Source organism: Taurulus bubalis (genome assembly GCF_910589615.1).
Source record: "Taurulus bubalis genome assembly, chromosome: 2".
NCBI classification, from domain to species: Eukaryota; Metazoa; Chordata; class Actinopteri; order Perciformes; family Cottidae; genus Taurulus; species Taurulus bubalis.
Genome location: NC_136590.1, coordinates 26,532,216 through 26,558,291, shown reverse-complemented (window position 1 = coordinate 26,558,291; position 26,076 = coordinate 26,532,216). Strand labels below are relative to the sequence as shown.

Sequence of the window (26,076 nt, the reverse complement as noted above, 5' to 3'; positions counted from 1 at the left end):
CTAGCTTCTGCGTGCTGATCTGTTTAGCTAATGCCGATATTACAACCTAAGTGTCATCAGACCTCTGAATGGCATCTGATCGATTGTTGGACAAACAACGAGCCAATCAGAGCTGTGTAGACAATGTCATCTTCCTCCGCCAGAGCCAGAAGATATGGAGAAAACAATTGTTGAATTATAGCTGACAACTAGTGATTCTTTTCATTATCGATTCATCCGCAGATTATGTTTTGTATTAATCAATTATTTGGTTTGTCCTTAAAAAATGGCAGAAAATATAAAAAGCTGTCATTTCCAAGTTATTTCCAAGTCCTAAATGACATCTTCTGTGTATCCAACCAAAAGTCCCAAAGATATTCATTTAATAAATAATTCATGATATAGAAGAGCAGAGAATTCTCACTTTTGAGAAAATGGAACCTGTGAAAGTGTCATTAAAGGATTGATTGATTATCAAAATAGTTGTCAACTGATTTTCAATCAACTGATCGATCAGTCAGCTCATCATTTGAACTCTGTGTATGAGAGGAAGATGTCAGTCAATTTAGAGAAGTTATTCCTTCAGTCGACATCCGACTGAATAATAACACTCCTTAACCTGTAAACTGAAGCCATGTTTGTCCAGCTGAGAGTGTGAATGTCCTAAAAGGGCCATGATAACCATTGTTTATTTAGATTCCAACATGGCCTTTTTTCTTGCACCCCCTCGGGACAAACACTTTTTTTTTTTAGCTAATATTAACAAAGTTGTCCCTCCACTTTCCTTCCATCTAGTTTTTAGTTTCTAGTCTTCTACTGAGCACTTACTTTAGATCAAACGCAAATGTCAGTGGAAAGATCGAGAGCCAGAAGAGCCCTGCAAATATTCCTTTTGAGAGAAAATGAAATCAGTCTGTTAAATGCAAATTACCGAAAGTCCCCATAACATGTTTTTTTGGGAATCGATTTCTATTTGTGACGATCAAATGTGCATTTAAGCAGATCAAACACTGTCATGTAAAATAATTTTCTCTCTCGGCTCAGAGTAGTTTATTTTTATGCTTTCTCTTCCCCGTGGACCATATTTACTACCCCGAAATATTAAGTTGATGGAGATACAAATGCTTGTTGTTCTTTTTTCATCTTTTCCATCAACCTTGAATACTGTATCAGCACTTTAGAGTGGAATTTGCTAGTATAAGTAAACACACTGGTCACACATGTTGGTTCATTGAAGGAAGAGATACACAGGTGACACTACCTAATGTTTTTGGTGGGTGAAACAATGTGCTTTTTTTCTTATTTTGTCCTTGAGAAGAAAAAACTAATCACACAGATACAGTTTGTTTCATCCTGTGTATGCAACAGGCTGCTGTCGTTACATTTTACTTGAATTTCTTGTGAGACTTTGTTGCAATACAGCAACCAGCGGACTGTTTTGTTGCGCAAGTCTCTGTCACAATGTTTCGTTCCACCAATTAGGGTCGAAGTTTAGGAGGTGTAATTGTTACTTAGTCGAGTTCAAATAAGTAAAAAATAAAACTGTCTGTGTACACTTCAGGACCAAAAGCGCGCACACACACACACACACACACACACACACACACACACACACACACACACACACACACACACACACACACACACACACACACACACACACACTTTCCACCTGTATGTGATCGTTCGACATGTGATTCTGACACCATGGGTGTTAATATGCTGCCATAAAAGCAGTGGTGGAGAACTATTGAGATCCTTTACTTCAAGTAAAAGTACTAGTATCACACTGTTGAAGTCCTGCATTGAAAATGTAACCTCAGTCAAAGTATGTAGAGTATAATGAGGAAAATGTGCCTAAAAATAGAAAAATGTAACTGATATACTATCATACATTAGATTATTATTACTTGTGCATGAATTTATAATCAGGATCTTTTTTGTTGTAGTTCGTTGAGGTGAAGCAAATTTTTTAACTTGTGATTATTATTTTTTTATGCAGTTGGCTTCACCAACTGTTTTATTTCTCCATCAATCAACACTCGTGGTGCTTTACTTTGCTTTACTTTTTTTTGTCTGCCAATTTTCAAGAAATTCACTTCACATTTGTGTTAAATTTAGATGGAAACTTGACTGTAGCTTTAAGAAAAACTTTCGTCTGAGCCCTGAAACGTAGAAATAATTCTTTGTCAGACAAGTAGGAAAAATACAACCAAATATTTAAAAAAAAAAAAAAAAGTATGTTCAGATTTGACTTGAGGCTTCGGCTTTAAAACTCAATTTTGTATTCATCAAGTGACAAACGAACACATTTCTTCCCTTTTTTTAATTTAGCTAGGAATTAAACTATAGTAAAGATTCCTAATAAGACATTGTTCTAATTCCTGCATCAGAAAAACTGCCACAACCTGTTTGTTTCAGACTGATTTGAAATCCACTGAATTCACCAGACTGTTCTTAAATATTAGACACACTATGTTCCGGACTGTTTGACATTAAGAGTTCAGTGGGCTCGGAACTAATTGGTTAGTACCACGTTTATAATGGCAAATGTGTTCATATGTAGTTCAAGCAGCACTGTTACTTCAGTAAAAGTAGCAAAACCGCTGTAGAAATACTCTAAAAGTCCTGCATTTAATATTTTAAAGTTACATTTTTTGCAGAATGGCCCATTTCAGAATGTCAGATTATTGAGGCATTGATGTGTTCTTCACTTTGTTGCAGCTCGTAAAGATGGAGCTTATTTCTATTTTTAAATTACTCCATTTATATACTGGAGCTTTTTGATACCCCTGGGATCAATAAAGTGTGATATGTATCTATAATAATAATAATAATAATAATAATTCATTATTTATTTGTTGATTTATATTGTGTTGATAATCTAAAATCTGAAAAATAACTACTTGAGTAATTGTACCTCCACCAATGCCATTTACTCTAGTTGTTTAAGTCGTCTTGCAGCTCTAAATGACATGTCAAAGCATCGTTGATGACTCTTAATTTACAGTGGCTGTATTTCGGAGATCTTTACGCGCGGAGAGACAGCTTCTCTGCTAATACGCTAACTCTTCCTTCATGACGCGCGTAAAGCCGGTTTTCTTTTGTGAAATCATCTGTTTGGATCCATCGGCGCGCCTCTTCGTGTTGCGACACAGCCGCTGCAGAAGAAGTGGGTGTAAACTCACACTGAGCTCTCGCACTCTTTTCTTATTCTTCGAGGAAGTTGACTTCTGTCCGAGCGGCGCTCAACACAGGTGAGTTACTTTGCTGCGCCTTTTCTTGTGTAAAGATAAAAAAAAAAAAAAAATCATCTGTGAGATGAGAAAGTTGACTCCTAGAATTTGGAAAAATTAAGCCAAAGCTCATAAAACCACCAAACTGTGGATGCCTGTTTGAGAAGATTTAACGAATGCTTTGAAAGAAAACGTGTTCATCCTCCTTATTTCTTCAAATGTGGATCAGCTGTCCTCATTTAACCCTGTGAGATATTCTGCTTCCTTTCTAAAAGAGCTGTATTTCTTCCAGGATATATGTGACTTGAGAAGTAATGTTGGCCTTTTCATTTATTTATGTGCTCATGAATCAACTGGTCTGGTGTTGTTTTCTGTTGCCTTCAGAAACCTGACATGCTCTCTTAAACTTATCTCTAATTCTGCTGTTCCTATAGGTGTGATATGCCTGTCAGTTCAAGTTATTTTAAAGCTGAAATTACAACCCATACTGTCAGTTAGATGTGAGAAAACAAACAATAGACAGCAGCTGAAGTGAGCTAAAGCTAAACATGTCATCTGCTCTGTTCCTGCTCAGGTGAGACTCTGAGGGGCGTGGCCGAAATACAACCTGCATAAATAATACACTGCATCCAAGTGGAAGAAAAGTGAGTGTTACAGGTTTTCATTCATGTTAACAAGGACGGGCACAGATACCCAAGTGTGACGAGTACAGTTACAATCATATGAACTACAGTTTATAAACAGAAATCCGCTTATTGGTTGAAATAAACTTCAGCAGCACCCCTGGGTTCCCTGTAATATGTGGTGAATAATCATTCAAACTTGTATAGGTACACAAAGACGCTTTACATTGGGCACAAGAGACAGAGACAAACGGAACAAAACAAAAATGGAAAGACAAAGCAAACAAAAACAAACAAACAGAACATGTTGGTAACAAAAAAAGGGGCACTCCACCCAAAAACTTGTTTACAGTATGACTTATCCCTTTACTTCAATAAAGCATAAAAGTAATTGCAACACAGAGTACTTAAAGTGATAACATGTAAAGCATGCATTATGCAGAATGCCTCCTGTCAATGTTATGTGTTTAATTATTTGATTATTATTAAGTGTCTCTTTAATGTTGTTGAGGTGAAACTGACTATAACAATGTAATACTTCATTCATCACCATATTCTTTAGTAACCTAAGCTTAATAAAAAAAGGTACAGTGTCCCTCTGAAATGAAGTGGTGTCGAATAAAGTATCATAAAATGCAAATACCAACATTAAGTACCTCAACACTCAGGGTTAGGGTTAGGGTACTTAAATTCAGTCCTCTAGATTAGATCTGTAATCACTGCGGATGTCGCGATCTGAGATCTGAGTGATTTACAATACATTTGATCCATTGTTCACGTGAAAATAGGAATTAGTGCAGCTTTCCAGTTAGAGTTTAGATGATGATTTTCTACTGAGCCAGAATTTAGATACATTATCTAACATGAGCACCTTATATTTCTGTGGGCAGAAATTATTGTAATGAAAAAAGGAGTGATTCAGTAAAACAATCAGCATCGCTGTAGGCCTGCTAGACAATCAATATCCTCAACTAAACATTTGCAACAACAGTTATTAGTTGCAAATGCTTGGTGAGCTGGTTTAAAATATTATATTTTCATTATCCAATTTCAGATAATGTTCTCTGATATATAGGATAAACTCTGGTCTTCAAAGTCCTCTGAATTATTGTTATTATTTGACTTCTTTGACTTAGTTGTACTCATGAATGCAGACACTTACAGTAGCTGGCCTGTGTTCATGAGGTCAACTCCATGTGCTCAATGACTGAAGTTGGAGGCAGCTGTCCTCATCATGTGGATCCTCAATATGTGATTCCTGACCTCAGTACTAAGGGACTTTTAGGTTCTTTGACGGTGCAGTTCCCAAGATAGATGCTTCCTTTAACAGATCACATGGTGATGTTCTCTGGTTACCGCTCCCTCTCCCCGCACATTGGTGGGATGCATTAATGTTTAAAGTTTACTTTCGTTTGGTATTTATACATTACAGTGTGGTCGGACCAGTCTGATGATGGACAACAGGTGGAAGTGAAATAAGGACTTGTTCCCCTTCTGTGTATCACTTGACCTTCATGCGCATGAACTAAATACTCTTAACCACATGATCTTGAGAGAAAAAAAGGATTCTGGGTGTTTTATTTACATTTTTGGACAGTAGTTATTGCCATTTCGCTTCAGAGTAAGTATTTGAATCTCTGAATCCTAAACCTTGACAATAACCTATTTTTTTCAAACAATTCATGTATTAAACTGAATTTAAATAGTTTCAGTTTCATTCTTTCACAAATAGGCCAATAAACAGTGTCCTCTTCCAATTGCCAAAATCACTCACAGGCTGCATACAACTGTGAATGAAACATGCTGACACTCAGGGCTGAAAAAAAATCACAGGCTCTGCATTGTCGGGTTAAAACAATTATTATACAGCTGTTTCTATTTACAGATTACTCACCTAAAAAAAATATGATTTTTAGGTGAAAATATTATATTTCATCCTATCAGGACTGTGAATGTCCAAACCAAAAACAATGTAACCTGCTGGTGGCGCTATAGGAAAAGTCAGAGGGTCGGCAAAGTCAGTAGGATTCATCCTCTGGGAACATAAATAACATCGCTACACAAATTTCACGGCAATACCTCCAACATTTAAAAAAAAATTCAGACAATATGCAACAATAGAACCAGTCCTGCAGGTTTAGCTCTATTTTCAACACTCAAAAAGCTCAAGAAGTCTGATTGGCTTCAGGCTTCAACACCAACATTGGTTAAAGGTGAGTCCACAATTAGCTGAGCATAACAAATATGTGTGTGGCTTGTAAGTCTGTTGATCCACCACTTTGTTCAGGACGCTCTGATATTTTGTGCAGACATTCATGGTCCTCAGATGATACATCGTACTGACTTTAGTGATGCTCTGACTTTTCATCGAGACTCTTAGTATCGTTTAACCCCCAAGAAAAGATTACTTCACCTAAAATACATTAATGTGGGAGCAGAAGTCTCAGCGGTGGAGATCTGAGACTATCTGCATGGTTTTTAACACCACCAGAGATTTGACAATATCCGTATGTTTTGCAATTTGGGTGAACTTGACCCTTTAAACTCTTCTTTTCAGATGAGCAGCAAGCGCAGCGCACCAATTTTCAAGAAGGCCAAAATGAGCGGAGACACCTCGACTCTGCACACTGACGGCATCCCTCTGGACGCGCTCAGTAAGGTACGTGACACCGGAGGAATTTATGTCAGGAAATCAGCTCTTCTGATATGTGAGTTTTTGAATTCTGCAACATTTACCAAACGCAAAGACAAATATTGTTATGTTTACTCCAAATACTGTAAATAAATTTACTCTAAAATTATCTGGCAGCTAGTTACTTTGAATATTAAGGTTTTATATCTAATAATATATACTCATTTTATAAAATATGATGTGTTGTAGATTAATTGCTGTCCAGATTGTACTGTAGATTAAACAGTGTACATAAAGTCACACTGACGGGAGTCATTCTGCCAAATAAGTACATTTTTGTAACACTTTTTTAAAACGTTTTCTACATTTTGATCTTGTTGTGGAGTACTTTTACCCTGAGGTATAAATATGAATGTTGGCATATGAAGAGACGATGTTTCATGCAAGCAGAGTGAAAATAAAGAGTACAAGAACTTTCAGTGTCTCAGATTTATGTGACCGCTTCAATAGGATTTTGTAAAAATATTTATTCGTAACCTTTTGCTCGTGTGATTTGTTACTCACAGTGACAAGAAACAGCCTGTTTTGGGAAGTTGCTGGGAGGCTTCTTAGATGAGGAAATCAGTCGATTAGTCTGATTCATGCAAGACGTTAATTCACAGGATCATTCAGTGTAAGATGAACAGTAATTACGTAACTTTATTAGTTTAATATTACAAAAGAAGACTTCCAGTTTTCCGCTTTATGATCAAAAGTTCAGAAGGTTTATTTAGAAAAACCACAGGAGGACAGATGGAGTCACACCAAACACTCTTATTAGAAAACTTGGTTATTTCCATTTTCTGCAACTGTATACTTCTATTTTCCTACAATTTAGAGGCATATATTATATTTTTTGTTTTCATTTAATTCATTGGAGAACTGTAATTACTTCTCAGATAATAATAAAAGATATATTTCACAAATAAATTAGAATATTAGTATGTTAATAATACTTTATTGATCCCCAGGTGGAAATTTACAACAGTACATAACTTACATTTCTTCAGCTGCAATATGAAAATGATACCCAATAATGCATTAATAATTAAAACACTAATATATATTATTCTGCAAATGACTACGCGAATACTTTTGTACTCTAATACAACTATTCAAGACTTTTAATTTATATTATTTCAGGTACTGTGGTATCACTACTTTTACTTAAGTGAACATGAGTACTTCTTTCACCACTGGTTCATTGCTACGGGGCATGTTTGTGCAAAGTGTGTCTTTACAACATATTCCGAACCGTCAGTCATGATAAAGGAATGGAGTGAGCGACGCCTTCGTTTAGGAAAAAAACAGCAGAGAGAGAGAGAGAGAGAGAGAGAGAGAGAGAGAGAGAGAGAGAGAGTGTGAGACTGAGTGACGGACGGACGTTTACAGTGTTGGTGTCTGCAGAGACAGGATCCAGACCTGATCCAGGTCCCATAGTGCTGGAGCCAGGTTTAACTCGAAGACTATGTAACTATAGCGATAACAATAATACAATTGCATTTATATAGCCCACTTCATATAAATGCATGCAATATAATGTGTTTTATTGTAAGGGAACATATACCGAAAAAGATGTCTGCAAGAACTGGAAACATACAAACAACAACAAGACGATACAAGATATTTAAAACATATTGAAAAAAATAGAACAGTTTCTAGATGTCTGTAAGAGATGAAAAAAGATGACCTGTCAGCTAAAGCCCTCCGCCAAAACATGATATATACATATTATAAAACAGTTTGTGTGGAAGCTAGTTAACATATCTTTGATATATAAAGAGTTTAGAGAGTGCTGTCTTTTTTTTGCAGGAGCAAAGGTGTCAGGAATGGATTAATATCTTAGTTTAACTTGAGTTAGTAGCTATAGTGTGAAAGCCAAGACCAAGGAGCACATAATTAACTCACTACATTATTCAGTGGGTTTACAGTTTACCTGAGAAAATTCCCGGTTCAGGACTGAAGAGGGTCCATGTGTGAACCGGTCCTGGTTGCTATCCGCCTTCAGGCTCAGCTAGGTTTAGGCATTTATTACCCACTGTTCCTCCATGATTGTATTGGTGGATAGCAGGACCAGCAGGACTGTTGTAACTTGCCTGAGCTATTTCAGACACTAACAGTAAAGAAAAAACAACCAGGCTGCCAAGAAAATGATACCCATGATGGCATCACACCACAGATTGGCTATTGGTGAAACTGGTCCTGTAGGTAGGGGAACCAACCCAAGCCTTTGTTGTTGAAACCTGGATCTACACAAACACACATACACACACATCCTGCCCAGACACATTTCACAAATTCACCCACACAGTTGTTAGGGCGTGTTTACTTCAGGTGTGTCTGGATTCAGGAGGTTTAAATATTGGATTAAAGAGGGTTTGATTAATTTGAACTGATGTTGACACAAATAAAACCCAACGTTTTTACAAACATCCTACATGTAAGTAGGATGTACCAATATGTCGACGTGGTCGGCAACAGGAGAACAAAGCTTAGAACACAAACTACATCCTGTGTCTGTAGTTTTGGTGAATTGGTTTATGACTAAATACATGCAAAACATTTACATTCATTTCGCTTGCAAATGTTAGTATGCTAAACTAAGATGTGCACATGATAAACAGACCTGCTTCACCTCCGCATGTTAGCTCTGTCATTGTGAGTTTGTTCGCATGCTGATGTTAGTATTTAGCTCAAACCTCTGCTGTGCCTAGAAGCACACTAACATGGCAGTAGACCACTTCCCAATTTATTTGAAACCAGAGCACCCCTTTAAAGATACCCCCATAACCTATGTCACCACCTCATGTAGCTCCAAACGCCATATGTCACATATGATATATAGAAACTAATAGTAGCAATAAATAAATAAATAAATAACATACATAAAAAAGTTACAGTCATCAAGGCCCTCTTGGAATAAGTTCTGTACCCCGAACATTGTCACAGAAATGTCCGCTCCTCTTAAAGCCTCTATGGGCATTGTTTTTACCCAGAACCTCCCCTCTCTGTGGCCCTGCTCAAAAATGTTTCTATGAAGCATTTTTCTCCAAAATGCCTTTAAATAGCAACAACTTGTGCTCAAGTTGAAGGTTACTTTTATTATCCAAAAAGGAAGTCCTTTTTTTGGGAAGGGCCAATAAAGACAATACAACAAAGGCATAGAAACACAACAGGAAGCTGTTGTCATTCCTATATGTGTGTCCCCTACATCTGCTAAATGTGACTCTTACAAAACAACCAAGTCATAAACCTCTGATTTAATCTCTGACTTTGCGGGGACCAGTTTTTAGTCTCTAAATTGGATGTTGCAACATGACAATTGTGAAAGAAGGTGCCCTGTAGGTGTGATCCCACCCTTACTCTGTAGAGCACGACGTGCTCTAAATGCCATTTGGTATGTCCCAGTGCAGCTTCTGAAATCTGTACAATGTTTCTGCAGTTTTAACCGAAGCGGGAAACAGGATGAGAAGTGTGAATTGTTGCTGCCATCTCCAGAGGTTCATAACAGTCAGGCCTCTTCCTGCAGAATGTGCCTCTGAAACATTTAGCTTCCAGAAATGTTTGACCATAAACACTCGTCTTTATTTCTTTTTTTTTTCCATTGAGCATCGACCACAGTGAAATGTAACAGCAGGTCATACGATGCTATAAATTAAGGGATCGTCACCTTCAACAGACAACCAGGTGAACTTGAAACTGAATTACAGGGATTAAAGCTCCTTATGTTGTTTTAAATCCAGACTGGAATAAAGTTTGCCAGCCAGGCAATATCAGAAGAGGGCTTGTCGTTCTTTTCTTAAACTTTAATTAAATAACAACTAATAGATTCGTAGGAACCCAACACTGAGACACACAAGAACAAAACTCTATTTCTTAACCACAAAGTGTTTTATCCTTAAGATCTGCAGACGCATAATGCAGATCTGGAAAATATATGGGTGTGGATTCTAAATGCAGACAAAGAACATTTCTCCTGCGTCAGCGTCTCCTTTTTTTTTACTTTCATGCAACGCTTCTCCTGATTGGCCAATAATCAAAACACTGAAGTCACTGTAGTTCTCTGATTGGGTATGAATTAAAAACAGCATCATGTGCTGTGACACTTTTACTCACATGGAGGTGCTAATGCACAAAACAACATTATATAACTGAATCGCTTCCCCACCTGTACCTCACTTTAGCGAGCTAGTCTTCAATTCGGTGGAGCCAGGCTCCTCATTATACGGAGACTCTCTGAAGTTCCTTCACTAACGAGCCAAATTACTCACAGGTCAAGAGGATCTACTCCCTTTTTCTCACTCTCTGATTCTCTCTGCTTCTGAAACAAGCACAGGTGCTTCTTGGTCTTTATGTTATTACTATAAACGCACAAACATGAAACATTATTCATTGTGACTTACACTTCCCGAGGAGATCATTGTCTCTGATGTCCATTGAGAATAAATGTCTGTGAATCCATCAATCATAGAAAAAAAGAGGCTTCAGAACTTGCCCGACAAATCCTCACATTTGTAAGTTTTCTTCTGTATCGAAGTGATTCAGTGACCGCTGTCTGTAGGTCCATGGGTACTCTGCAAAGAGGAATGTCTAACTATTACTTCGGCATACTTATGATGCCAATTCTGCAAAATTTAAATATAAGCTTAAAAAACTGGGCTCAAAGGAGAGTTGCTGATATTCTCTGTCGTCATATAAAGGCCTAAATGTTGGTGTTGGCATGTTTTGACAGCTCAGTGCACATTAAATAACTAATGTATATGTATGTCACCTGTCAATATATCACTGTCGACATAGTGAGGAAGTTCATTCATGAAACATGATGTCACCCGGAGCAACAGGGGAGTCAACCCCACCTCTTCTCTGAGCTCAGGATTTCTATTTGTCTTTAGGACTTTTGGTTGTTAGATAAGATCCTTGTCAGCTTTTTTTTTTTTATACAAGCCACATATTTCTAAAATACCATGTGCTGCTTTCTGACTGGTAGGACGACATTGTTGAGGTTTGTTTGAAATGACTTTTGCTCCATAGTAACTCAAAGGGCTGCATTGCAACAACAACGGAAAGGACATGTTTCTAATCCATTGTAAATACCATTTTAATAATAATAATAATGCAATTAATTTTTATCGCACTCTTCCTTCAAAAGAATCTCAGAGTGACAAAAGTTTTAAATATTTTTTAAAGTAGTGTCTCGGGTTTGATAGTGAAGATTATGTGGAAACACTGTCATCTTGTGGATACATTGTGTGAACTATGTTCTGCCTTCACTTTTTTTTAACATGTTCTTGTCGCTCTCTCTCTGCAGGTGCAGGAGTACCTGGAGCAGTTCCATCTGTCTCTGGAGAAGCTGCAGGAGGTTTCTGCTCGGCTGAAGAAGGATCTGGTTCGAGGTTTGGGGAAACACACTCACCACAAGGCGCCCGTCAAGATGCTGCCCACCTTCGTCAGGGCCACTCCGGACGGGACGGGTACCTTTTTTTATATTACTAGATATATATTTTATTTGCACATTCTCAATCCTATTTAATACTCCTGATTCTTACACTCAATGATCAACCAACGCGCTTCCTTGCTCCCGGCAGAGAAAGGCGACTTCTTAGCGCTGGATCTCGGTGGAACAAACTTCCGGGTGCTTCATGTCCGCGTGGTGGAGGAGGAGCAGAAGGTGCTGAAGATGGACAGTCAGATCTGTGCCATCCCGAAAGAAATGATGCTGGGACCAGGAGAACAGGTGATGCAGCATTAAAAAAAATAACATTTTAAGATGAGAAAAATGTTAACTTTAAACTAATTTCACAAATAGATTCACGAGAGCAGTTTTTAGAGAAGTATTAAATAAATGTAATGTAACTAAGTACTGTACTTAAGTACAGTTTTGAGGTACTTTGAGTATTTCTATTTTTTTCTACTCCAGCTGCATCTAGAGGTACATGATAACATTAGTTGCTTTGCAGATTCAGATTAATAATAAACGTTATAATCAGTCAATTATTTTTCATTAAGGGGGAATTTCACAAGCTACCCAGCAATGTATAAGTACTTAAGATTGGACAACACTAAAGGGGTGTTTAACAAATATTCAGCATAATGAGTATTTTTTTTTTAACTTGTGGCTTGTGACAGAGTATTGTTGATTACAACTCCTTTATGTACGGTTGGGTAGTGTAATTGTGAGCAATGCATCATATTCTATTAGATCATCATACGTTTGTAGCGTCGCCTGCTCTGTGAAAACAATGTATTTCTTAAAGGTCAACGTTTCATGAGCTCAGCCTTGTTTTCAACCTTGTGACGATGCTTTTCCCAGCTGATCCAACAGGCTTTTTAAATAATGTATTAAGCTTCAGTAGTGGGAGAATTTTCTCAACACATGAAGGAACACTTCATCATTCTGGTTATCACAAACCTTTGACATCAAAATCTGGAGATACGTGGTTTTCCCTTCACAGAAAGGGGATTAATAAACTGACTAGAGCTGTCAGACGAATGTAGTGAAATAAAAAGTACAAATATTTACCTCTGAGATGAACCGGAGTAGAAGTATATCATTCATATAATGGAAATATATGTTTACTGAACATCTTTGACACTAAAATGTCTTTGGGATAAATCTAGGATAAGTTGTGCATTTTATAGCTTGAGTGTGCAATGAGAAGCTGTATCATTTAGGTAAATATAAGTATCGGATCATATATATATATATATATATATATATATATATATATATATATATATATATATATATATATATATATATATATATATATATATGATGATAAATATCCATCTTTCTCGCCGTCCAGTTGTTCGACCACATCGCCGCCTGTCTCAATGACTTCCTCGTGTCTCAGAATCTGAAGGGACAAACTCTTCCTCTGGGCTTCACCTTCTCCTTCCCCTGCGAACAGAAAGAAATCGACAAGGTCACACTCACACACACACACACACACACACACACACACACACACACACACACACACACACACACACACACAAACACACACACACACACACTCACTCACTCACTCACTCACTCACTCACTCACTCACTCACTCACTCACTCACTCACTCACTCACACTCACTCACTCACTCACTCACTCTCTACACGTTTTAATCTGGGATAGGGTTCCCCAAACCTCACAGCGGTGTTTCATATTAAATGTTCTCTCGACACAGAGCATCCTGATCCGCTGGACCAAAGGCTTCAACTGCTCCGGAGTGGAGGGCGAAGACGTGGTGAAGTTACTGAAGGAGGCCATTCACAGGAGAGGGGTCAGTCTAAAACACTGTGGCTCGCATGGGGGTTCGCATGTTCAGAGCTGCAACGATAAGTCGGTTCATCAGAAAATTAATTGGTGATTATTTTGATGATCTATAATCAGAATTTTTCAAATTAAAGCTTCTCAAATGTGAGGATTTTATGCTTTTCTTTGATTTACATCAGTGGTGGAATCTAATATAAATATTGTACTTTTTACATCTATCTGATAACTGGGTTATTTTATCATTTTAAGTTGTTGTATTCAAAACATGTTAAGAGCTTATAGAATATCATGTTCTATTATTGTTTAAACTGAGTTGATACAAGTGCAGCTGAAATTATTATTACATTATCTTTTCATGCAAACACATTTCATGGTTGCAGTTTTAAAAAATGAGAATGTTTTCTGCTTTTTTTAAAATATGTTAATAATTGTAATATATTAGTAGTATAGTAGTTGTAATATTTTTGCAACTTTTTATGAAGCACCTTTTATAGTCATGCAGATCAAAGTGCTTCACAGAGCAAGATTAAAATAAAAAATTAAAACAATGAGTCAGTTAATGGAGAAAATAATCAGCAGCTTATTACATAATAGATATAATCATTAGTTGCAGTCCAATGCGAGATATGACTTAATACTTCCACCACTGCTGTAAGCATTGGGTTTTGGTTTCGTGGTAAAACAAAAAAGCTATTTCAATTCTCTTTGGGCTTGTGGCAAACTGAAGTATCATGCTGCCCAGCCTGCTTTTGTTTCCCAGAATGCACCTCTAAATCTTTAATCAGTGCTGTGAAGTCGCTTCATGTGGTCATGTATATCTTGGGATGTTTTTGTCTCGTTTCTGTGCTCGGACTCCGATTAGAAGCACTGGGACATTCTGCAGTTTTTCTTTGCACAGTACGTGTGTGTAGGCAGGTTATTTGGTATCCAGATTATAAATAGGAAGCACATACACACCTGTCTGTCTCTCTCTGTCTTTCTCTCTGTCTCTCTCTCTGTCTCTGTCTCTGTCTCTTTCTGTGTCTCTCTCTCTTTCTTTCTCTATCTGCAGGACTATGATATAGGCTCAGTTGCCATGGTGAACGACACAGTGGGCACGATGATGAGCTGCGGCTACAGAGACCAGAGCTGTGAGATCGGCATGATTATTGGTACACATTTATTTTTAATAAGTAAACAACTTCAGCATGTCATCAGGTGAACTCGACAGGAAAATAGTGTTTCACTGAATTTCTAGAAAATATCTGTGATTTTTTTTATTTTGACATATGTGAAGAAAGAAGTATTCATTTACATTTAGTAAAAGTAGCAATACTATATTGTAGAAATGCTCTGTTACAAGCACTAGAAAACGTTTCAAAAGTAAAAATACATATTAGCTTCAAAATTTAAAGTACCAACATTTTTTATATCTATATACAAAATACAATAGTTAAAAGCCCATTTTAATATAATGATTTTATTAGTTGGATATATTTAGTATTAATATTTTCTGAGTAACTAATGTTGTCAAATGAATGTACTGAAGTAAAAATTACAATATTTGCCTCCAAAATGTAGTGAAGCATTACATGGAAGCACTCAGTACATAGTATATGTATATATTCTGTATCAAAGACCTACTGAGCCCAATTAGAAACACATTGTCTTTCTTCATAAGATAAGTATATAGATATCACTCAGCAGTGTTGTTTCCTTCCTTATTTCTGCTTTTAAAAACATTCAGACAGAGGAAGGCAAACTTAAACGAGAACGGCACCAATTTTTTACATTCATGTAATTCCTCAAGTCTAAGACAGTCCAAAAAGATAAGTCAACATTCATAAATCCCTCCAAAATAGCTGCTCCATGGGCAATTATTTGGCAGATATGTTATTGATGACACTGAGAGCACCCAGAGGAATGTTCTGATTATATGGGTGCATTTTCTGTTTCACAAACCGGAGCACCACAATAGAATAAAGCTCATTTGAATATTTAAAAAAAAACGACTCTCGTACACTGTCTCTGGAGCCTATCCAGACTTTATAACATCACACGTGTGATATTTACTTCTCTGGTTTCTGGCTTTGAGAATGAGGAGCTCATGTTCACAAATATTGATTGAACTTTCCTTCGCCATCCAAATAACATATTGTATTTCTTCATTTAGGTGGTGCTCCCATTTAAAAACATTCAAATGGAATTTGTATGTTACAAGAGTTTTGCATCTCATACATATCTTCTACATACAATATGTCCGCTTTTTGGTAGCTAAGCTCATCGTTACAGACATCACTGAAAAAATACAGGAAGTGGTCATATAATAGGCAAGGCTGTCGGTGTGAGAATTAGATTACTATTATATTTAATTGATTAAATTATAATGATTAAAATCATTAACCCAGCCTTGGAACAGAATGTGTTTTAACTACTATATCACGTGGCTCACTTCATATGTTTTCATAAGGATGCAAGCTTTTTGAAAAACGTTAACACTATTTCAGCCCTGGTGGAGTAACTGGTATTGTTGGAAACACACATTACCCCGGATGTTCCCAGGTTTGGTTGTTGTGTGTTTTAATGTACGAGTTGTGAGTTAACATACAAACAACTCCAAATCCCTTAAAGAACCAGTGTGACATCTAGTGGTGACATTGCAGATTGCATCCAGCTGAATGCTCCTCCACTAGTGTCGGAGAAACACAGTGGCCTTCAAAGGGAACCGAAAAACACAAAAGGCTCTTGCTAGAGCTAGCGTTAGATTTGTTTGTTGGGGACCCTCCCTTTGGAGATATAAACGGCTCATTCTAAGGTCACAGAAACACAACGGTTCTTAGTTTCAGACAATTGTACACCAATGAAAACATAGTTGTAAATATGAAATGGTAGTTTATGCCACTAAAATCCTCCTAAATCCTACATATTGTTCTGTTAAATCAGTGCTGCAGATCCTGGTGCATGGAGGAAAATTGTTTCATCTATTCAGAAAATAATCTGACCAAAGCAAATCATTAACATGTTACAGAATTCCAGTGTTATTATTTCAAATCACCAGCAGAAATATCAGGAGTTGCCACATGCTCAGATTATCTTTGTCGTAATATATGCTGGCTGTGTGGTTTTTCATGCTCCCCATCGTGCGTCTCTTCCTCTTTAGGTACGGGAACCAACGCCTGCTACATGGAGGAGATAAGGAATGTGAGGCGCGTGGAGGGCGAGGACGGGCGGATGTGCATCAACACGGAGTGGGGCGGCTTCGGAGACGACGGCTCCCTGAAGGACATCCAGACGGAGTTTGACGTCGTGGTGGACGAGACGTCCATCAACCCCGGCGTCCACACGTGAGCGCGCCAGATCATTTGGAAGCTGTTCTCTGTCCTGAAACAATTAGTCGAACTACAGAACATGTGTCAGAGAACAGATTGTCTGCTTTCAGCTTCTCACGCGAGCGATGACTCGCTGCTTTTGTCTCTAAACTGAAAATCTTTGGATTTTGAACTGCTGGTTTTACAGAACAAAACAGAACATCTGATAAACTAGACAATTAATGAACAAAAAAAATATTAGTCAATAATGAAAACTATTATTGTCTCGAATTCAGATTATTTGTCATGTGTACACAATCAAATGCACATTTCAGTGGTTGTTAAAGATACACTGACTTTAAAGATGATTTGACGGATGCTTATTTATTTCAGTTTTTACACTTTTTGTCAGGCTGTACTTATAGACACAGCATAGCTTTGAGCTAAATGCTAACATCTGTATGCTAACATGCTGCTGTTTAGCAGTATACTGTCTAATGTTTACCTTGTTCACCACATACGTTTAGCATGATAGCTGAGGCTTAATGGGGACGTCATTCATTTTGCAGGCATTTATTAATGAACTAAAGTTTTGGATACATTCATATATTTCCCTGATGATGACACTAGATTAAATGTCAGAGGATCACCAAATGTTATTAAAGTTTATTTTAAGGGGAACATGAACGTCTGAAACACATTTCAGGACAATTTCATCATAACAAAAGTTGTGTAGATATTTCGCTTAAAACCACAGATGTTAATGTTATTGTGGCGCTAAAGTGAGGGGGTTCCAAACAACAGTAGGATTCATCCTCTGGGGACCATGAAAGTCTGTTAAAAATTTAAAATAATTGTTGAGATATTTCAGTCTGCACCAAAGTGGTGGGGCCCCAGACAGATTCATACAATACTTTTAATAACAGGTCTATCTTTCCACACATCCACTATCACTGTCATCTTATGATAAGAACAGCTCAAAGTACACATTTTGACTTTGAAGTTGTTCTTACCAATTTTCTGATGACTAACAGATATTTTGTTGCCTCTTTCTGTGCTTGTTTTCCTCTGAAGCTTTGAGAAAATGATCAGCGGCATGTATTTGGGAGAAATCGTTCGGCTTCTGCTGGTGAGGCTGACGGAGAACAAGCTTCTGTTTAAGGGACGAACATCGGAGGCGCTGCTGACCCCGGACGTATTTGAGACAAAGTTCATATCTGAGATTGAGGAGTGAGTGTCCGATAAATCTTCAAATGTTGTTGTAGTGCTGTCTGGAGTCAGAAACCTTTTGATCTGACGCTGACTGAAAAAAAAAAAAAATTAGGTTTTTTTTTTTTTTTTTTTATCATTCTTGAGCTTTATGTTCCTCACTTGAAGAACCAACCAGGCCTTTATTTTATGTTACACAACAACTTGAACTCTAATCTGTGCGTCTTCACTTCCTGTCTGCGTCTCTGGTTCAGACGGGACGACGGTCTGGAAAACACGCAGAATATTCTGACCGAGTTGGGATTGAAATGGGACTCGGTCGACTCCCGCATCGTGCGTCTGGTTTGCGACGCCGTCTCCTCGCGCTCCGCTCGTCTGTGCGCCGCAGCCCTGGCGACGCTCGCCAACCGTATCCGGGTCAACCGCCGGTTGGACCATCTGAAGACCACCGTCGGGGTGGACGGGACGGTCTACAAAAAACACCCCAAGTAAGAAGCGCGATGGGAAAATACGAAATAAATTCATCACAAATTATATTTGTTTTCCATGAAATTGTATTATTTTTGGGTTTTTTAAAAAGTCAAACTATCATTGAGTTAGTGATGAGAGGAAACATCCACCAAGCAAATGAACCAGGAAGACGATTAGTTTTATGGAGATATAAAATCATATTCATGTGCGTGTGAACAGACGAGAGGCGGCGCATCGTGTCTTTGGAAGAAGAACTGCATGTTGAGAAAATGACACAAATCAAAGCATCTCACTGCTCAAAAGTCCCATTTTCACCTTTGCACCAGTATTATTTTAACAAAACATTTTTGCAGAAGACACTTTCTCATGACTGTGCAATATATTTTACTTGTTAAATAAATATATACATCCTCCCTCCTCCTCCTCTCCTCTCCTCCCCCCTCTCGTAGTTTCAGCGAGGAGCTCCGGGTGACGGTGCGCCTCCTCGCCCCCGAGTGTGACATCACCTTCCTCGTCTCGGAGGATGGCAGCGGGAAGGGCGCTGCCATGGTAACGGCCGTGGCGCAGCGGCTGGCTCACCAGTCTCGGCTGTTGGAGGAGAGTGACGGTGAGGTCGACGATGAAGAGGAGGAAGACGACGAATAGAGAGTGGGTTTCTTTTTTACAGCCAGTATTCTCATCCAGTTAAATGTGTTAACATCATACATAAGCAAGTTTTATTTCTGCACAACAGTGAACTTTTTTTTCTTTTTCTGTTTTGTTAATGGAAATTATTGTTCCTCTTTTAGAATAGAATCAATTGGCAGATAATTAGATGAACTGAAATAGAGCTAATGCGATTTTTCAGTTGGAAGGTTTTCCCCTGTTTACTTGACTCCAGTTTGGTTTCTCTTGATAACAAATAATCTAAATAACGAAAGAAGTTCACTGAAACAGAAAAACATCCGTTTACTTACTTTTGGAAGGCAGATTTAGGTTCTTGCAACCAAAGCTCCCTTTTTCACAATCGGTGTTCAACTTTTTTAAGCAGCTGAGATGACAGGGACATTAAATATAGAAAATATGTGTATAACAAATAATTATGGATTTTAGGGTGAGTGAAAATATGTTACGGTTTTTCTTGGGTTTGCACTCTTTGATAAATTAGTACTTTTTGGAAGAAAGAGAGAAAGAACGGGCCAATCAGAGCTTGGATATATTACTATATAAGAGCAGCAGTCGACCAATTTTCTTGTATTTTGGGAAAAGAGGAAGCAGCTTTTTACTGTCGGCATAATGCAAAGTTTTTTAGTGCTTTAGTCCATTCAGTTGTTTTTGTTTTCTGCACTGAAATGAACAAAACAGGCCTACTGGTGGCTGTAATGTGGCTGTGGACCTTAAGTCTGTTACTTTCCATTGCTACTTGTTTCTTTTGCTTTAGGAAGTTACTGGAGCTCCGTCCAGCTTAGTGCTGCAGTGATTCACAGGGCAACTTTTTTGTGTAGTTAAATTCACAGCAGGTGTTGCAGCAACGCTGCAGCTTTAATTATAGTCTCACTGCTGTTTTTGTTTCAAAGGTGAAATAAAGGGACATTTTTTTAACATAAAGCAGTATGACTTGTTTTTCTGGAGTGATACTAGTGCATGGTTTTAAAGGTGCAAGAACTGAGATTGGGAGCATTTCAGTTGCCTCTCAACAGCTCGCAACATGGCGGCAGCTAGCCGACAGCTTGTAGCTAACGGTGATAACAGTGCAAACTACAGCAAATGTGATGAGTAAATGGTGTTTACGCACTTGTTTTCAACCAATAAATATTCTGCAGCTTTCAAACTTTATCATGGTATTTCTACAATCATGTTTAATTTGCTATAAAGAGGTTGAATTAATGTGGAGAGAAATTACTGACCATGTTCTTGTTGAGAGAATAAGATTATTTCCCCAGAAACTGAATACAGCCAGAGATGTAATTTTCTGTACATCTCCATACGTGTTGTGCTGTGGCTTAAGCAAAATGTGCAACAGTATTTTTGAAAGTGGTGGCAAATCTCTGTCCACAATACTCACCGATCAATGTAACTACCAAACTAAACTGTCCCTTTTAACAATTCAAACGCTATTACTTTATTTATTTATTCTTGCACAGCGGCAATGGATGATTAAGATTCATATTTATAAAGTTGGATTTCACTGAACCGAAGTGTGGTACATGAATGTGGACAAAAACGTCCTCATGATGGATGGTTGGATAGGCGGATGGATGGATAGTGTCGAAAATACAAATATACTAATTTTGTAAGACTTTTCGACATACAATACTATGACTTTTTCTTGACTTGTTTCAACATACTATACTATGAGTTTGGTATTACTTTTTACGACATCATATTCTATACTTACTTTATTATTATTTGTTCATTACTTACTTATTTACTTCATTACTTCCTCCATTAATTACATATGTATTTCATTAATTATACTACTTGTATTCCTTAGGGATACCCGCATGTCTCACAGCAGCAGTCCATCAACAAACCACACATGTAAAACTGCAACAACTAGTGTTCAACACACAGTACTAACGTTAAATCCATACAAGTGTGCAAATTGCAGTACATTTTGAGAAATCAAAGCAATTGTAATTTTTCAGTGAAAAAAATAAATGGATTGCACTGTGCCAGCATACAATGTAATTATGAATTCCATTTAGTCCAGTAAGACTTCCCAGTCCTCTGATTTCTAAGTTAACGTTGTTATGGTCTGTCCCACCCGCAACTTTGAAAGCCAACCTATTTTTAGGCCTCTGCTTGAAAATTGCATACCCAAACTAAAAAGGGTCTATCTCTGCAACCACTAGGGCTATTTGAATAATATTGGTGTTATAATACAAGGCTAAACCTGTGAGATCGGCAGGGGATTGGTTTTGAATTGGTTAAATACCAAGAAGCACATTTTCCATTTCCATCACTACAGTAAAATATGCAAAGTGGCGAGAAGCAAGTCCATTAATGTTGATCTAATATTAAACTAAAGAAGACAAAAAATATTTATCAGACTGACATTTTATAACATCTCAGGTGTTTCACGGTGCTCCCTGGCCTGACAATAGTACGCTATTTTTATTTCTGGGTGAAAATGTCATCAGTATGCTTCACTGCAGAATAACTCATTTAATCAGCAGTGAAGCCTCCACAACTGTGTTGCTGCAGTTCTTGCTGACATGCAGAGGACAAAGTGTTGCAGCCCAATGTGTTGCTGCTGCAGCCTGTTCCTGCCACACGGGTGGTGATACGGGGATGAAAGCAAAGGGTCACTCCATCTGCTCGTCTCAGTACTGCAGCACTGTAGTTAAAGCTGCGGCATAGTATTTATTTATGCTCACAAACCACCTCATGTAGTGTAAAAGTGTGTATCTTCTGCAAATTAGTATATAAATGTAATTCCAGTAACTATACCGTGCCGTGTACAATTGTGCGTTCCATGTACTAGCTTTCATCCATTTTCTACTTTCTACTTCTACTGCACTACATCTCTGGGGTAAATATTTTACTTTTTACTCCATTTATCTGCAGCTTTAGTTTCTTTTCAGATATATTTTTCCATCCCCTTCCTGTGCAGTGAAAACCACGTATCTCCAGATGTGTTGATGTTGAATGTTGGTGATAAACTGAAGTGTTGAGGAACTCCTCCTTCTTCTTCAGGGACATAAACTATTTAAAATGCATCGTCACAAAGATGAAAACAGGGCTGTTTTTCTTCCGTGGTTCTCACAGGACAGCAACGTTACAAACACATGACGCACTGTAAATTAATAAGCCAGCAGTATATAAATGAAAATGCAACATACACATTAATGCAGCAGTTTTATTCATCCAGAAACATAATGGTAAAACACTGACGGAGACACATTTTACTGCACAATATGTACTTGAATGCAGGATTTTTTTCTTGTAGTAGTATATTTTCAAAGTGTGGTATTCATACTTCCTGATCCGATGTGAGGTCCCGGGATAGGGATGTCATGTGTACAGATTGTAAAGCCCTCAGAGGCAAACTTGTATTTGTGATGTTGGTCTATATAAAATAAACTGAATTGAATTGAATTGAATACTTATACATCTTAAAGTAGTGAAATAGGGAAGGTAACTAATACATTTTACTCAGGTACCATACCTAAGTACTGTTACTTTACTTGAGTATTTATTACCATGGCCTATAGTATTTACATGTTATGCTACTTCATGCAAATCTCCTGAATACTTATTCCACCACTGAAAACCAACCTGAAATTATATATCCCATTTTGTTAACTATACAATTCAGAGAGAATGTGAGGGGAATCATGAATTTACAAGCCTGAAAATCTACTTTAATAACAGATAACTCATGTTTTGTTTCCAAGGAGCCTCTGTTGATTTTGACCTTCAGATTAAACACAATCAGAAACAAATTCAATCCGTAGAACAAAGTAGAGCCGACTGAACATGAGATTGGAATAATTATAGCTCATTTTCTTGAGCACAAAGCCTGATGTGAGCGTTTTTATCGGAGGCCTGCCTCTACATGAATGTCATGCTGCAGCCTCATGGAGGGAGGAGGAGGGGTGAGTATAAATCAGACACGTGCTTCCTCCCCCTACTGGAGGCAACCAGCAACAGCAGTTTAAAAATGCTCACAAGGATAGGCCTGCATGAGTCCTGAGAGTGTGATCACGTTTCTCTACAAAATCACAGAGTTCTTAATCACATCTGCTAAAGGAGCTGCCCTCACAGCTACCTCCAGGTCAAATATGTGCATCATGAAGCTTAAATTTATTTTGATGTGTGTACACTGAGCATAGATATATATTTTAATATTTATATTATTTCCTCCTGTGGTGCAGGGAGCAGAATCCTGATATCTTAACCCTTAAAATAAGTTCAAGTCTCAAACCTTTCAAGAGGAAGTCTGTGCAGACAAAACATGTAAAAGAGCTCCATCTCCACCATCTGTGACATTTAAATACGTATACGTTAAAGGTGCTAAACCAGAGATTTTTGAGCATTTCTATTACCTCCTGATGGCTCTCAACATGGCCATGGCTGAGCCTGCAGCTCGAAGCTAATAATGCTAGCTTAAACTGTTGACAGTGTTTACCTGATGGTGAACCAGGTGGATGGGAGCTATATGCTTCTGTGACAGCGCTGCTGGTTGGAACAGTAACTGTTCAAGCCGGTCCGGTTATGCAAACAAAGAATGGTAAAAGAACGGTAAAGCTCTGATAACGAACAAATGTTTGCTGTTTTAATAATGTCCTTAATAATTTCCTGTATTGCACCTCATCAGTCATACCATTCAAATAATATGATAATATAGCCCTGCTTTTTTCTTACCGGGTGTTAGAAGAGAAGACCGATATCATTGCCTCCAGGATGTTATTAGCTTAGCTTAGCACAAACACTGGAAGCAGGGGAGAACTGCTAGCCTAGCTGTGTCTAAGTGGCCTTCCAACAAAGCTTTTATAAGCTCTATATATATTACATGTATATGTTGCATGTTTAACATGGTGTTACAATAAATATATTGAGACTTTGTGGTTCAACAATTGAAAAAAAGTCCAGATACTTTATAAACTCTCCAAACTCTGAACAAAAACCCAGCCTGCTCTTGTGATGGATTGTTGACTAGAGCTTGTTAACTTGGTGCAACATGTGAATAAAAGATGTATTTTTTGGGGGGTGGGGTTGGCTGATGGATCGTTTCCTCCCTGCTCCTAGTCTTTGTGCTAAACTAGGCTAAACCCATCAAAGGTTTGGATTTCTTATTGTTTCATTACTTTTTGTGGGATTTGGTCATGAGTCTATCAGATATCTGCCGTATTTCTATGAATTATAAACATCGGAGCAGTTCAGTAGATGAGCGATTTCCCATTATCAGATTAACTCACTTAAGGAAAGGCCTGATATGGTCGAACTATATTTACTGCAACATTATAAATGTTTTTGTTACATGTTCAGTGGTGAAAAGTGACTTAACTGTGATACTGTACTTGAGGTACTTTGATTAGTAATTTTATATTTACTGATTTCAGATGATTCTGAGTTGTTCCACTAAGGAAACGCTTCACCATAAACTTCTCCGGATTTATTTAAATAACTGTTTGAGGCCCAGAGTAGTAAGATTATCCAATATTTCTCCAAAATAATTACTTTGTGGAGTATTTGTACTTTTACTTGAGTAAAAGATCTAAATACTTCTCCCACCCCTGCAACTAGCATACATTACAGCCTGATCTTTTAATGCATTTAAGCCCTTTGTTGTCCTGGTTATAGGTCTGATTATTAACGTTATTGAATAACCAAGCTTTATATTACCACAGGGACATTTACTTAATCACAGTCATACAGTTATGGAGATATGTTGATTGGTGTTTAACAATTACTGGATGTGAATCTGACAGCTTTAAAATGGACTGCATATTTTAAGACCCAGTGTTTGGCTGCTGTCATTACAGGCTGATTCTACAACAACAACAACAATAATAATAATTATAATAATACATATATAACATTTATAAAATGTATCCAATGAAATGTGGTTTTGGTCGCACTTTACCGTTAGCTGCTTGGGCAACCAGCAGAGCAATAGATCAATGTGTGTTTGTGTATGTGTGAGTATAAGTGTGTTACAATAGAGTTGTAAAATTAAAGAAATAATTTTTCTGTACGGAAGTAAAAGTTTGATTCATTTTTCCTGACCCACAGTTGGAGCTCTTATCCGGCTTGGATCAGCACAACACTTTGATTATTTCTTTTTATAAGTAGAAACTTGTGTACATAACAATTAAGGGGAAGAAGTTAACTACAACTCCCAAGGTCCATTTTGGCAAGAAACATCCAATCAGTGATCTTAAAACTCTGTGGTGGGCGGAGCTAACAGCAGGCAAAAGATAAGCCTGTTGGGAAAAGTTATTTTAAAATCTGCAGCATAAATCAGAAAACGTTTCATTTTGGGTTAAACTTCGGTTGATTTCAGCAACAAGTGCAACAAGGAAGTGTTTTGTAAGCGCTGCTTCTTCTCCCTGGCAACTGCCTTTTATTTGAGATCTAAAGATTTAATTGATTAGTAGATTGACAGAATAAATCTGGTAGATTTTGGACTATTAGCCATTCTTTGAAGCTAAAACAAAATAAAATAATTCTATTTCCAGCTTCTCAATCATGACATTTTGCTGGTTAACTCAGTATTACATTTTATATTTTTGAAAAGTGGATATAGTGCCTATATTGTTTTACCTTAGAACTTAGTTTTCCCCTGTAAATCTGCAGTTATGAACACTATATTTAACCAATAAGCAGTGGTGCAGCCTACATT

General features: G+C 37.6%; 2 protein-coding genes across 2 annotated transcripts in view; both read left to right on the top strand.

The window, feature by feature from the left end:
* uimc1 (ubiquitin interaction motif containing 1) overlaps positions 1–1,524 on the top strand; it is a gene marked incomplete at its 5' end in the record, with an annotated part of 22,750 nt that extends 21,226 nt beyond the window's left edge. The window contains one exon of the mRNA XM_079237809.1: positions 1–1,524. This exon is cut by the window's left edge and continues 935 nt beyond it.
* A 1,685-nt stretch (positions 1,525–3,209) lies between these two features.
* LOC306751883 (hexokinase-2-like) lies at positions 3,210–20,540 on the top strand. Its single transcript, XM_079235537.1, has 12 exons — positions 3,210–3,236; positions 3,790–3,859; positions 6,396–6,497; positions 11,818–11,980; positions 12,095–12,243; positions 13,316–13,435; positions 13,691–13,786; positions 14,831–14,930; positions 16,919–17,102; positions 18,141–18,296; positions 18,530–18,763; positions 19,196–20,540. The coding sequence occupies exons 3-12, from the start codon at positions 6,396–6,398 to the stop codon at positions 19,389–19,391; spliced, it is 1,500 nt and encodes a 499-aa protein (XP_079091663.1). The 5' UTR covers positions 3,210–3,236; positions 3,790–3,859; the 3' UTR covers positions 19,392–20,540.
* The last annotated feature ends 5,536 nt before the right edge of the window (positions 20,541–26,076 follow it).